The sequence below is a fragment of the Furipterus horrens genome, unplaced genomic scaffold (genome assembly GCF_987537825.1).
Source record: "Furipterus horrens unplaced genomic scaffold, mFurHor1.1.pri manual_scaffold_7, whole genome shotgun sequence".
NCBI lineage: Eukaryota > Metazoa > Chordata > Mammalia > Chiroptera > Furipteridae > Furipterus > Furipterus horrens.
Genome location: NW_028327177.1, coordinates 100,856,722 through 100,872,074, shown reverse-complemented (window position 1 = coordinate 100,872,074; position 15,353 = coordinate 100,856,722). Strand labels below are relative to the sequence as shown.

Sequence of the window (15,353 nt, the reverse complement as noted above, 5' to 3'; positions counted from 1 at the left end):
TTTAATCAAATCAAATAGTGTACAAATATAAATTAATATGTAACTCCTAAAGAAAACTAGGACTGCTTCTTTCTGTATGGCGTTTGGCAATTTATAAAAAGAGATTTGTAATTATAGACTAAAGACAAACTGAAGAACACCCAGTTTTCTTGACTACTCTTTACTGCAAGCAGATTAATCTTTTTCTTTTTAAAGATTTTATTTATTTATTTTTAGACAGAGGGGAAGGGAGTGAGAAATAGAGGGAGAGAAACATAATTGTGTGGTTGCCTCTTGCCTGCCCCCAACTGGAGACCTGGCCCACAACCCATGCATGTGCCTTGACTGGGAATCGAACTAGCGACCCTTTGTCTTGCAGGCCAGTGCTCAATCCACTGAGTCACACCAGCCAGGGCCAGATTAATCTTAATGAAAGCCTTTCATTGGCTTTCATGTAATGGTAACAAACAGCGGGAATGGGAAGAGATATTATACAGTTGTTTGTTGGAGGCCAGCTCTGAATCAGAAATGGCACATGGATTTCAGAGTCAAGTTCTGACTTATTGGGGAGACTGCCTAAAGACTCTGTTGATAAAGATTTCAAAATCACACCTGGGTTCAGGGGAAGCCATGACTGGTTAGTGATGTCTGCTTTGGGCATGGATTAGGGAATGTTTACCTACCTGTCTAATATTTCTGATCTCTATATTAGTTCTTACACTGGTTGTTGTTTTGTGTTCATATGCCAGAAAGCTATCTACTACATGTAGATTACCAAAAGGTCTGCGTCTATAATCTCAACCCTTCAAGAAATACCCCCGGGAAACCCTCCTAATCTGCCTGACGCTTTGCTATGGCTGGTCCCAGGGACAGTCCCTTGGCTTGGCTTTTAAGAATTTTGGCTCAAACCTTTGAGTGGACACTTCATTCAGACCTTCCTATTATAGACTTTGTCTTTGACCCTGGAAAGTATCTTTCTGATTTTCTGGTTCCTTGATCTCCAGATCTCCCATTTCCTCGGATAAGAATTAACTTATTCCCAAAGGTCCTGAAAGTAGAAATCAAGGGAATATTTAAAATATGTCATCTGTGAGTTCGGAAGAAAATACTTAGGCAATTTTAAGAAGCATGCTTGGTTTCCACTGCTTGTTAAAAACCTTTATAGAGGTCTATATTCCATTCTAGCCCTATGAACTGTTGGAAAGGGAAGACAGGAAATATTTTTTTAAAACAAATTCCTCTGGGAATTATTATAGACACAGTTTTGAGAACCACTGAGTAAAGGGCCCTGAGCTACTTCAGTAGCTCTAATTCTGTTACTCAGTGAAATAATTCTTTCATTAAAACTAAATAATCTTATTATTTAAGTGCTGTAATTCACCTGGTTCTGTTCTGCTATATGCAGAAGAGTGGCCTATGGGTGCCACTACAGAGGACATAGTCCTTCCTTCAAGCCATTACTCTTATTCCAGCACATTTTTCTCTGGAAAGCAAATGCCTCAATCTTTTTCTTTCTTCTCTTTTCACCACCCACTTATCCAAACAAACATGTGTCCATAGAGATGGCCTCTGAGACCCTGTGATCGTATGTCTTGTATACCATGGTCCACACTGCCTTTGCAGAGCCAAGTTATGCAAAACTTGTCCATGTGTGAGAAACTATAAATTGACTTCTCTAGAAAGTTCTCCAGACAACAATTAGCTGAAAAAGCTCTGAATAAACATAGCATCTATAGGGTTTCTCATATTTCGGCAGGGTAGCCTGTATCCTCTCTACCTGAAGTGTGCTTCTTATCCAGTTTGCACGTAAAACTCCCCATATATATACATTCACAGGCCCCACCTTTGTTTTTCAGAGAAAAATAAGCTAGTCCTCCAGCAGACAGTGCCACTATATAACAGTAGGACATTATCATAGGTCACTAAACCAACTAGTTCCTACTGTGCTACTGGTCTACCATTGGCAATATTTCCCTGAATCATTACAGTCACCTAAATATAAATTCTAAACCACGAATTGTTTTCTTATGGCTTAAACTTACCTCTTCCCTCCCTGGCCATGTTGCAAGATCATCATTCTAGAAGTTACAGGGTTAGCAATGATAAAACAAGATAGCATCTTCCTTAACAAGAATAAAAATAAACTTCATTGTTTTATAAGAAATAGTGACTATTCCTCATACTTTATGCTGTGCTAATAAATGTAACTGATGAGAAACTTCACAAAGGTATCCATAACATAATCAAAATAAATTTTCTGAATTTGCTGCATAATTATATATATTTTCCCATTATAATGAAATTTTTCCATTTGAAACAAACTGTTAAACCTAAATGAAAAATGGAAGGTTATAGTTCTGTATGTTGCCTTTTTTATGTGCCTTATTTGTTGCATTTGTCAGTCTGTGACCTTCCATAATTTAAACTCCATGGTTTTACATACATTAAATAATTTTAATTGCTCACTCATGCTTCTCTAGTCATATGCCTTTTATTAAGGTGTATGCATTTTCATATAACATTTCATCATTCCCATTTGGCAATTCACTACTTTGTGCCAATCAACCACGTAAGATATCATAACCCATTGAGGGTATTCAAAGACAAATATGTGCCTTCTAAACTCTGGGATTAAAAAACACTCTGCTTCAAGACAGCTTAATTTTCCCTGTAGTCCAGTGTTTCAAGCACATGTTGTAGATCAACCAAAATCAGTGAATTCAATTTCTAAAATGTTGTATTATTTTCAGAAATGACAAATGAAATGGTAGAGGCATATACAAGGAAAGGGGGGTGGCCAAAAAAACTGGAATTATCTTCTGGAGGGTGGGCTCCTTGTAGTACAGGCTTCCCCCACTAGGTGAGTGTTCTAGGAACCCATCTGCATCAGTGCACCAGCTGGCGTTGTTGTGAGGGGCTGCATTGGACTTCAGTGAATTTTTTTGAAGACTCAAAGCATTTGCACAATTTATGATGTGTGATTTACAAGCACACCTGCCCACACTGCACTGAGTATTCAGCAGTTTTTGACCAAAAATAGCATAACCCCCATGCCTCACCCTCCCTATTCACCTGATCTTGCCCCAATAGACTTTTTGTTTTCACAGATGAAAAAAGTCCTCAAAGGGAAACATTTTGCCATTGTGAAAGAGGTGAAACAAAAATGGCAGAAGCATTAAAAGGCATCAAAATCAACGAGTTCAAAAATTGTTTGAAGCAGTGGAAAAATGTCTTGATAGCTCTATTGCATCAAATGGAGAGTACTTTGAAGGTGACTGAAGCTTAAACATGTAAGAATAAATACACAATTTTAATAAATAAATTCCAGTTTTTGGGTCCCCCCTATTGTCAAATATGCATGATAAATGGGCTCATCTATAAAACTAATGTTATCACTTCATTTTATATTCTTTAAGAACACATTTATAAGAAAAGGACTTAAAGTTTTTTTAACATGTTGCATAGGGAATTGTGTTTGTTTTAATAATAAAATGATCTTTATCTCTACAGGCTTTGATCATGTACATAATGCCCATAAAAGCTCATTGGTTATCAACTACCAGCATACAGTAGAGAAAAATTTTCCTTATTTCCATTGCATTTCACTAAGTTAACTCATGTTTTACTATTCCTTTAGCTCAAGGATAGACAAAAGCAATAAAGTGAAATTCAAGTTGTTTTCACAGACAGTAAACATGCATTATCTTTAGAAACATACTATGGTCATTGAGCATATATTTTAGGAGAACTTCCTTCAAGACACTATGACTAAGACCATAATCTGGAACCATTCACTGCCATAGGATTTAGAATTCTGTGTGGTTTTGTGAGATATTCACTTTTAAAAAACAGTCTAAACTTATAGCTTTTGAATCAAACAATAAAAGTAAAAGATATTCTTAGTTGGAAAACCAGAAAAATGTGATTAATTCTTTATATGATTAAACAGGGAACAGAAATAACAGTAAATAATCAGATTCAAGCTAATAGATTAATACATTTGCAGACAATTCTACTTCAATCCTTGTTTTCCCCATTTAGGGAACTAAGTCCCTCAGTGTTTAAGAAGACTTCTCCAAAATAACATGGAATCAGGCCAGATCCCCAACATACTAATTTCTAGTCAAACTATAACTATTCTTTCTCCTACAGAGCGTTCCAATTAAGATTCTAGGTCTCAGATCTGGCTTCAGCTATACTGACACATCAGGGCTGCCTTCATCTAATGAAGCATAGTACATCTTACTAAGATCAATGTATTAAGATTACCCAATTTGCATATATACAAGTCTGTAGCCAGCTGGAGTCAGATGTGGATGAATCACATCTAAAATCATCACCTTAGTGTTGCCGTATTTGCATGCATGTCAAACATACAGCTAGACCATATTAACTGCATTAAGTATCAGCACACTAGGGCTGCCTAATTTACAGATTCATAAAAACTTATCACAATATTTTGGGATCATGTACAGAAACCATATTTAAGACCAACATATTAGGACCAACTAATTTTGACAATTTTGAACTTTCACAGCTTTATGACACTTGCTCTACTGTATCTGTGTACACACGTGTGTGTGTGTACTGTTCCTTTCTATGCTGGAAAGTTGAGTCTCTGGTATCACTCTGAATCACTTAATGTGATTAACATACCTACCAATGCATTTCTCAGAATGTATCCCCACAGTTAAGAAGCACATGACTGTCTATATATAGATACACATATGCATGCAATTGGGCAACTCTAATATTTTGTATACTAGATCCAATCCATAGTGACAACCTAAACAGCCAGTAAGAGAGAGAGAGCACTAGTAATGGCCACCCTTGTCCTAGAGGAAAGAGGGACTGTGGCCCTCTTCTCCTATCCCAAAGAAATATGTGTGTAAATAGACTGGAGAAATAATTAATAGGAAGGTTTAATTTAGATAGATTAGATAATTTCATACTCAATAATCCCTTGCTACCATGAATAATTCTAAAATAAATTAACACAAAAAGTCTACCTCTGGTTGGTTTCAGTGAAATAAATGTAGCAAAGTTCACTGAAGCTTTTAGATTTTTGTATAATCACATGGATGCTTATTTATTTTGGACGTCTCTACTCTTGGGAATACCATTTGTATATATAAAACCTCTTACTCTATACAATTAATTTGGTTTCAAGATTTACAAAAATGAAGACATTTGAAATGCATGGTGTGGTGGGCATTTTCACTTACCTTTTCTGCTGACTGGGCGGTGCCAAAAAAAATTGGAATGAAGGCAAGCCATACTATACATGTCGTGTACATAGTGAATCCAATGGGCTTGGCTTCATTAAAATTCTCTGGGACACCCCGAGTCTTGATGGCATATACAGTACATGTGACCATGAGAAGAATGCTATATCCCAAGGAGCAAATGATTTGGAGGTCTGTAATATCACATTTGAGAACTCCCCTGGCCTGCTCAGGGTTCATCGTCTTATGTTCATCATAGTCTACGATGATGTTGGGTGGGTCAACGCCAAACCAAATGAAAACGCCTAAAAGCTGAACTGATATTAAACTTGAAGTGATTGCCAGCTGTGATGTTGGACTTATGAGTCTGGGAGCTGTCACTGATTTCTTGCCCTGTTCAAATATGCGATAAATCCGATTGGTTTTTGTCAAGAGGGCTGCATAACTGATGCACATCCCCAAGCCCAAGAAAACTCTCCGGAAAGAACATACTGCCACATCAGGCTTGGCTATCATCAGGAAAGTGATGATGTAGCAAAGAAAGATGCCTGTCAGCAGAACATAGCTGAGCTCTCGTCCTGATGCCCGGACTATGGGCGTGTCATTGTAGCGGATGAAAGTGGCCATGACGAAGATGGTGGCAATGATCCCCAGCATTGCTAAGAAGACAGGGATGACAGCCCAGGGGGAATGCCACTCCAGTTTGATGATGGGGATATCCTGGCAGCCAGTCCGGTTTTCATTGGGCCGCTGGTCATAAGGGCAATGCTGGCATGTCATCTCATCAAACTGGTACTGGTAGCCGTCGCAAGGCTCACAGGTCCAGCAGCAAGGAGTTCCCTTCTGTGTCTTCTTTCTTTGGCCAGGTTTGCATGGCAATGTACACACTGAGTGGGGGATCTCCCGGACCCCTTTACCCCATTGCATGTCCTCGATCTGTAGTGTAAGAAATACACAGGTACAACAGGCACATTATTCAAGCGAAAAGGAAAAGAACGACAGCAACAAATAGTAATCATAGAAGTATTTGACACTTGATGAGGTCATGCAACTCACCTCAGCTAGTAGGAACCACAACCAAGCATGCATGTTACAAACATGCTTGATTCTATTAATTTCCTATGGCAACTCTTAAAAACATAAATTTCTTGTCCCTACTGTAGACCTCCAAAATAAGAATATCGTGAAAAAAAGCCTTTGGATCTTTATTTTTAACAAGTGTCCAGAGGATTCTAATGATTAGATAAATAGAGAAATACTGAATTGCTCTAGACTGCATTCTCCAGAAGTTAAAAAAAAAAAAGCTCTTAAGCATTGGGTAGGCCAAAAAAATTGTTTAGTGTTTTCTCATGATGGCTTTAGTAGTACTTAGTTCTCTTTAACTTCATTCAAAACAGTTTTGTTAGATTGTATTGTGACAGCTATCATATCATTGTGCATTAAAAAAATAGCTTATCAAAATTGGTGAATTTTTGTGAAGCCATTTTGATATTGAAGATGGAAAAAGATATGCAACATTGTTGGCATATTATGCTTTATTATTTCAAGAAATGTAAAAAACTCAACTGAAACGCACACACAAAAAAATTTGTGCCATGTATGAAGAAGGTGCTGTGACTAATCGCACATGTCAAAAGTGGTTAGTGAAGTTTCTTGGTACTATTGACATTTTGGCCAAGTAATTCTTTGCTGTGGGGCTGTCTTATGCATTAGAAGACGTTTAGCAGCACCCCTGGCCTCTACGCACTAGAGGCCAATAGAAGGAGATAGCCAACATACTCAAAATCCCCAAATCAATGAAGTTATTGGTGAAAATGAAAAATGTGCCTTTTATTTTATGGAAAACTAAATGGACTTTTTGGCCAATCCAATAATATAAAAGCTACATTCATCTCCTTTATAAGGTGCATTTTAAAAAGTTTTAACATTGTTTCGGAGGGTTTTCAGTGCTGACCACCTTTCCTAAAATAGTGTAGGCATCATTGCCATATTCACTGAGAAATTTTGAAGCAAAGTGAAACTTTCTTATTATTGATCACGCAGTAGTGAAAAGGTTCACTACTGAAGGATTTAATTCTAGCAAAATATATCCTAAGAGTTCAGGAAGCATTTGCTAAGAAAATAATACGTCCTGAAAACCTTTCAAGATTGGACATGTGCCTATTTGGAGATGAAAATTAAACTAAAACATTATAACTAAGAGGAGAACAGACATGAATTTGCTTGATCAGAATACTAATTCTGGAAGAGAATTAATGATTAACAGTGTTCTGAGAAATAATGACATTAGTGGTAGTGGACACTGCTTGTTTCTCCCAGCACAGCAACCACTCTTCCACTTTCCTGATCTCTTGTCTGTGAGATGAAGCTCACACTGAGGCTCCAGGGGCATGACACAAACTTGGCCAGTTAGTACTGCAGTGGTTCTCAAGCCTGGGTGTGCAGCAGAGTCAGTTGGAGGGCTTGGTACGACCTGGACCCAGCATGCTGGCCCCGCTCTCTAATTTTCAGATACATTGGGGATAGGATGGGACCTGAGAATATGTATTTCTAACAGTATCTCAGATGATGTTGCTGGGGATTCTATGGGGACCATACTTCATCAAACACTGATACATTCTCCTCCTAGCCACAGAGATTGGGTCAGGGATAGGATTATCTTGGAGTGGCGCATAATTTACTTTCATGTTTTTTTACTGAGATTACATAGATAAAAGAATCTTTGTTTTTGTTATACTTTCAGTTTCTAGAATATACGGATGCTGGTGCTTATTTATGGCTACAAGAAGAAATAAGTGTGTTAGAAAGAGAAGGGAACACAAAGGAAAGTAACATCGAGAGTTGAAGACAGAGGTCACTCTTGAGCCTGTCTGAGCTACTGGATAGAGCTATGTCTGAAGCAGGCTGTGCCATTATGTAAGCCAGTAAATTCTGCTATGCTGAAACACTTTAAATTGCATTTCTATCACTTGCAAAGAAGAGTCCTGAAAAAAACATATGTACTAAGTAGAAAATTTCAGATCTACAAGTTGCAAAAGATACACTTAGCAAATTAATTAAAGAAGAAATTAAATTCCAATGAACAAATTTGGCTGATATTCCCCAGGCCTAGTTAATTAAATTTTTAATGCAACTGAATCCAAAAATAGGTTAGAAAGATACTAGAATGTCTGAGACTTTTTTAAAGATTAAAATAACACTTTTTACATCTGAGTTCTATTTTTAAATTAAATTTATTAGGATGATATTGGTTAATAAGATCATATAGGTTTTAAGGGGACAATTCTATGATACATGATCTGTATATTGCATTGTGTGCCCACCACCCAAAGTCAAATCATCTTCTGTCACCATATATTTGCTTTGTTAGAACAGGCTGTAATAGGGTGTGCCACTTGAATGAGAAATGCACTCAAAATCAGAATCAAAATAGCTAACTCTGAAAAAAATGGCTCAGGAATTAAACTTCATAAAATAGCATAACCTTCCAATGGCTGAATTTAAACTCTAACCAGAGACCTGAGAATCTTCAAATGACTCATGTGAATTCATCTACCTGAGTACAAAACTTAAGTCAGCACTAATAAATCTAAGTATAAATAAAATAAATCTAACTAAATGTAAAATATCACCACTTTTTTCTCAATGTCATCATTTTGGTGGCAGTAAGTCACTGGCAGTCATCCTAAAGTCATAAAATAAAGAAAACAATTTTTAATAAGAGAGAAAAAAAGATATGCATTAATTTTACACATTTCAAATTTTAAGAAGCTGGAATCTATAAAGATTACTTTTATTAATACAAATGCTTACAAATGTCAAATTAAAAGGTCCTACTCCTTATTAGTAAGAGAAATTTAAAAACTATAAGTAAATTTTATTAGCTGAACTTGAGATTGCTTATTCCAACACTAGTGAATACTAATATGCCATGATTAAACTTGATCTATGGAGATAGATGTAGGGCTCATACAGATATAGAAACAAACTATTATTATGTCAAGATGGTGGCATAGGTAAACGTGGCTTGCCTCCTCCCACAACCACATCCAAATTACAACTAAATCATAGAACAACCATCACTCAGAAATGGCAGAAATCGAGTTGAATGAAAGTCTTGACAACTATGGAATTAAATAAACCACATCCATCCAGACTGGTAGAAGGGGCAAAGACATGGAACAGGCTGGTTCTACATCCATGTGTGGCAGTTAAAAGTTTAGGAGGGATATCTTGGGAGTGAGCAGTCCCAGCCCCACAGCAGGGGTCCCAGCCCAGGGTACCAGTGACATGAAGAGAAGCCCCCATAACTTTTAGCTGCAAAAAACAAAAGGGATTGAGTCTGTGGAAGAAACTTCTGGAGTCTCAAGCAGTTCCTCTTAAAGAACCAACACACAAACTTACTCAGACTTACTCCCTCTGAGCTCTAGCACTGGGGTAGTAATATGAAAGGCACCAGCAGTATACAGGGAGAAATTTAAGTATCTGGATCAAAGCAAGAGCTGGGGGACAGCTTTCTGCCACAAGAAAGGCAAGCAGAGTCACAGAGCTGGCAGGCCGGTGCCATATCTGAGACTCCATCAACTTGGCTAACTCTGTTTGGCCTACTCTGGAGATTCCGAGGTGCCATGCCACCCAATTTACAGCTATTGATAGTAGCTTTTCCATATGAAAGGCTGGTCTTGGCTTGTGCTTCACAACTTCCTAAATCCTTTCAAACAAGCAACTGTTGGCCTCAGTGAGTCCATGTCCCCTAGTCCATAGCTCTTGCTAAGTGGCCCAGGCACAACACTACCAGCAGCCAGCCTTGATTTACAGCTTGGCTTTGCCCAGGAATCTCCCAGCCCAGAACAAGTAGCAGCCATCTCAGATTGCTCTATAGCTCAGGCAGGGTAGCCCTGGGCAAAATACAGGTGGGGGTTGACCTTGGCCTGCACCAGTTGGGAAACCCCAGAGCCTGCATTTCCAGTGGACAGCTACAGACCACAATGGAGCACCACCACACTGCTCCTGCACAGCTGATGCTCCATGGAGGGCAGAGGTGTGTGGTCAGTGGTCACAGCCAATCCTTGCACCTGACTTGCCTGGGTAAATCCCTGCCATTGACCTGCCACCACAATTAAGGCTCAACTACAAGATAAGGTATATTAAGCCCACATGAATACCCAGCTTGAGTGATAGGGAGGGCTGTGTCACTGGACCCCACAGGACACCTACCTCATTAGGCCATGATACCAAGACAGGGAGTCATGGCAGCTCTACCTAATACATAGAATCAAACACAGTGAGGCTACCAAAATGAAGAGACAAAGAAACATGGCCCAAATGAAAGAACAAATCAAAACTCCAGAAAATGAACTAAACAAAATGGAGATAAGCAATCTGTTAGATGCAGAGTTCAAAACACTAGTTATAAGGATGCTCAGGGAACTTAGTGAGGACCTCAGCAGCATAAAAAAGATCTAGTCAGAAACTAAGAATACACTAATTGAAGTAAAGGACAATTTACAGGGGAACAACAGTAGAGTGAATAAAGCTGATAATCAAATCAATGATTTGGAACATAAGCAAGCAAAAAACTACCAATCAGAACAACAAGAAGAAAAAAGAATACAAAAAAGAAAAAAAAAATTAGGGTCATATAAGCAGCCTCTGGGACAACTTCAAGAATTCCAACATTCACACCATAGGGGTGTCATAAGGAGAAGAGAAAGAGCAATAAATTGGAAACCTATTTAAAAAATAATAATAATGAAAGAAAACTTTCCTAATTTGGTGAAGGAAAGACAGGCAAGTCCAGGAAGCAAAGAGAGTCCCAAACAAAATGGATGCAAAGAGGCTCACTCCAAGACACATCATAATTAAAACGTTAAAGATAAAGAGATAATCTTAAAAGCAGCAAGAGAAAACAAGTTAGTTACCTACAGGGGAGTTCCCATAAGACCATCAGCTGATTTCTCAAAAGAAACTTTGCAGGCTAGAAAGGACTGGCAAGAAATATTCAGAGTCATGAAAAGCAGGGACCTACCTAACAACAATATCACAGTAAGCAAAGAAGAACAGGTACAGAATCATGGTTGCCAGATAGGAGGAGGATATAGGGGAATATGTGAAGATGTGAGGGGATTGAGAAGTACAAATAAGTAGCTATAGAATAGCTATGGAGACATAAAAATACATTAAAGGAAATGGAGTAGCCAAATAATCATACGCATGACCCATGGACGTGAACAATGGTGTGGGGATTGCCTGAGAAAGTGGGGGCTGCTGGGTGGAGGGGAGCAAAGGGGGAAAATTGGGACAACTGTAATAGCATAATCAATAAAATATAATAAAAATAAAATAAAACAGCCTTTTTGATGTCTCTTAAACTTATCATTATGTCATAATTTATAGTCAATTTCAAATATTGCCAGCTCACTATTTTCAGTTCCTCTTGGATAAAAATAAAATCCCAACAATGCTGAATAGCATTTTTTTCTCAACTAATCCAAATATATACAAGTGTTTTAACTACAAACATTGTATTGACTGATTACTTAATTTGTTTTCAATTTTCATTTCAAGTAGATCTAAACTCAATTTAATTGTATATATTACACTAACAAAGTTGCCTCTTGCTCAAAATGAACAAAAGTCTAATATATTTGTTTTGCCAACAAGAATCATTATTGATAAATACAGGGTGGGGCAAAAGTAGTTTCACAGTTGTGAGTATGCAAAACAGCTTATTCTTGTATTATTTATTAATTATTGCATTACTTCCCATACAAACAACTGTAAGCCTACTTTCCCCCCACCCTGTATAATTTGTATTCCATGAAGATACCAAGTAACCTTTAAAAGCTCTGGTAAATGAGAGTTTTGTTAAAGCAATGGATGTAATATGTGTGTATCTATACACATCCACACAGATTCAGTGTTTTGTTTCAAAAGAAGAAACAGTTACCTGAAAATGCCCATAGGCAACTACTTAAGGGAGAATAATAATTTAGGGCTATGAAAAATAAACAATACTATCAGAAGGCTAGTAGGAATACAAATTTCAAGTTTTTTTCTGAACTCTGCAAACAATTTCAGTTAGCTAGAAAGCCTAACTTAAGGTACAGAAAAATAAGTAAAAGACTAAGATATTTAACATCATTTTCTTAAGAACATATAATTCTAAATTTCCTGATAAAGAAGTATTTTTCCTCCTGGACACCCCAAATTTATGGTTATTGGATACCAGCTTAGTAGCTGGCTTATGGGGAATGACTACTGAGATTTTAGCTCTTGGCAAGAGAAAAAAAACTGTATAGCTAATACCATCAATTAATCTATAGAATGTAGATTATATGGACAGGTGGACTAATGTTTTAGTAAAAATAAAATTATGCAGTTCTGGCTAATGAAAGCAAAAGCAGGCCTGTTGTGAAGTCCTGGGAAAGTGTTCTTCATTCTTAAAAAGAGAGACACAAGAAAGGGATAGGCTACTGTCAGTCTTTGAATTTTGATGTGCAAACATGATGTGAGTGGAACTGCAGCAGCCATTTGGTAACCAGGAAGAGGCAAGACTAAGGAAAAAAGCCAACATGTTGAGAATAGAAAAAACAAAAACAAAAACACAAACAAACAAAAAAACTCCAAAAAACAAAAAACATGTCATTGATGGTATAATTATGTTACCATCCTAATCAATACTAGTACCACTCTAATGTTGAATTTCCAATATAAAATGATAAACTTTCCTTAATGAATAATCAATTCTTCATGTGTAATCTACTACTTGCAGTCAAATATCTAATATCTTCCTTCTTGCTTCTGCATCTGGTATGTGCAGACCTTCTGAAGTAATTAGCCAGTAATGTAGTCTCTCACATAAATAACAGGTAGTGCTGGAAGTAAAGGGAACTGTTGAATCACACATGATCAGAAACACTTGTTTCTGTCTCCTGAAAATGCTCAGAAAAAAAGGTGGAAAAGTCCTGGACACAGAAAGTCAGCTGTGATTTCACTGCTGGCTCAGAGAGAAACGAGGGAAAAGCACCTGTCAACTCTAGCTCTGTGCCACATGTGCTTGGCAAGTTAAAAATGGGGTCTGGCCCTAGTAGACAGTGCTTTACTCCACAGGGAATGTGCAGACCTTATAATCACTGGAATTTTAAGATAAAACTAAATTAGTTGCTGTCTGACTACCAAATGCAGGACTCAAACAGTGATAGAAATTTTACAAAGTGTTTGGTGTATCCATTTTTATTTAGAAGAGATCTGTTCCTTTCCCCACACAGACACGTTCAATCTGGAAGAAAATTTTGTCACTCCAGGTGTATTTCCTTTGCTGAAATTGAATTTGTATGTTTCCAAACCTTGCTCTGTAGACCAAGCTGGCTGCTGGTCTACAACGCATACACAAATTGGATAATTCTCTGCAATATTAGTTTTGCTTATTAAAATCTTAATAGAATTGAGCTAGTTAAAGGGCGCTTTCTTATTAAATGCCAATTGTTCAATAAAATACCTTTGTGCTGTCTAATTTATAGAAAAATATTTTTAGGAAAAATGCAGTGAAATGTTGAATTTTTAATACTTGAAAACAGCCATGTTTGGGGTCTGGTGGACAGCGGATAAGGTAGAATGGCAAGAGCTTCACAAGAAATTCTGTAGCACCTCGATGTCCCTTTTTTTTTTTTTTTTTAAGACTTAGCCCCTATTTTTATACCTTAGGCAGCATAACTAGACTGTGAAACACAGTTTCAGGACTGATATAATAAAAACACATATTGATTCACATTCTACTTATTCAGAATTTGTAATTGTAGAAATTGCCCTTTTTTACATACTCTGAAAGAAAATGCCAAACACAGTATTATTAGGATTGGCTATTGGCTGCAATGGACCTCGGTCATTCATGGAGGAATTCTAAGCTTCCTCTCACTGGAAAGCCTCTGGGGGTCCAAGGTGGGATCACTTTGTACAGTTACTGAGACTTTATTTTGAGTTAAGCTAGTGGTTCCCAAACTTGTCTGCACATTTGAATCACTTTGGGGTCTTTCTGAACTTTCAAATAGTCATTAGTGTGTTTTAAATCACCTTAGGTGACATGTAGACAAGTTTGGGAACCACTGAACTAAGTTATGTGACAGACTGGAACAGAAGAAAACCTTGGTGTTGTTTAGAGAGCCCAGTGACTACAGATTCACTTTTCCTTGCTTCTATTATTGACCTTGTGATGCTCTACCTCATTAAAGGTCTGAATGGGTCACATAAAATGCTCGGTCAACCTCTGAGTTAATGGGGAAGTATGAAGCTATAGTGGGACAACAAATTTGGACAGGCAGGAAAGTCTCCCGATTTAGGTGCATAAGGTCATTGGCCAAACAAGTTCAAATGCCTATGGAGGCTCAGCACATACACAAATAAAATGGGTGGGAGTAAGAAACATTTCTTTTCCCCAAACAACCAATTCTAAAGGAACAGAGTATCATAATACATGCATATAAATATGTATTAAATTATATATCAAGAACAGATTTTATGAGAGTTCTGCCTAAATGACCTGCATTTACTGTTTCAATGCCTGTATTTCCCTCATGTAAAAGGGGCAAAGGGTGGGTCCTTGACTGAAATGTATGTGATTAAAAACTCCCAGACTAATTGAACAGTTCACCCCTAAAGTAAACCTAGGTTTCTCTTTCTTGATGAAACGTTTCTATATCTCTAACTAAAATGGGTTGACTTGACTTGGTTCTGGAACTATCTTTTTGTTGTTGCTGTTCAGAACAGACTTATTTGAAAACTTCTAATGTTTTACAATATTGATGCCTTTTAAAAGTACCATATACTCAGCCAAACAAAGCACATCTACTGATGTTAGCTGTCTCTTTCTAGAACATACTGCCACTAGAGGAACCATCCCTTTACAATTTTTATGCTAATTACAAATGATCTCTCATCTATCTTCCTCCGTGGACACAGTTCCCTAAAATATGCTTACCAATCAAAGATTAAATATTTAATCTTGTTCAAATTATTAATACATTTGAAAGTCATTTTTTAAATCTTGGATTTAAGAATAATTTGTAATATAAACATATTCATGTGGATAGCTCAAAAATACCTCAGTTTATACTTGCTCAAAACTGAATTCATGATCTGCATCAGGGACTG

The 15,353-nt window shown here is 37.3% G+C and overlaps 1 protein-coding gene across 6 annotated transcripts in view; it reads right to left on the bottom strand.

The window, feature by feature from the left end:
- GRM7 (glutamate metabotropic receptor 7) overlaps positions 1 to 15,353 on the bottom strand; it is an 862,741-nt gene that overhangs the window by 167,414 nt on the left and 679,974 nt on the right. For all 6 annotated transcript variants that reach the window (XR_016512405.1, XR_016512404.1, XM_090284096.1 and 3 more), the window contains exon 8: positions 5,205 to 6,140. Coding sequence is in view for 4 of the 6 variants with exons in the window: in XM_090284096.1 (XP_090140222.1) it covers positions 5,205 to 6,140 (936 nt within the window). In the remaining 2 variants the exon portion in view is untranslated. The remainder of the gene's footprint in view (positions 1 to 5,204; positions 6,141 to 15,353) is intronic.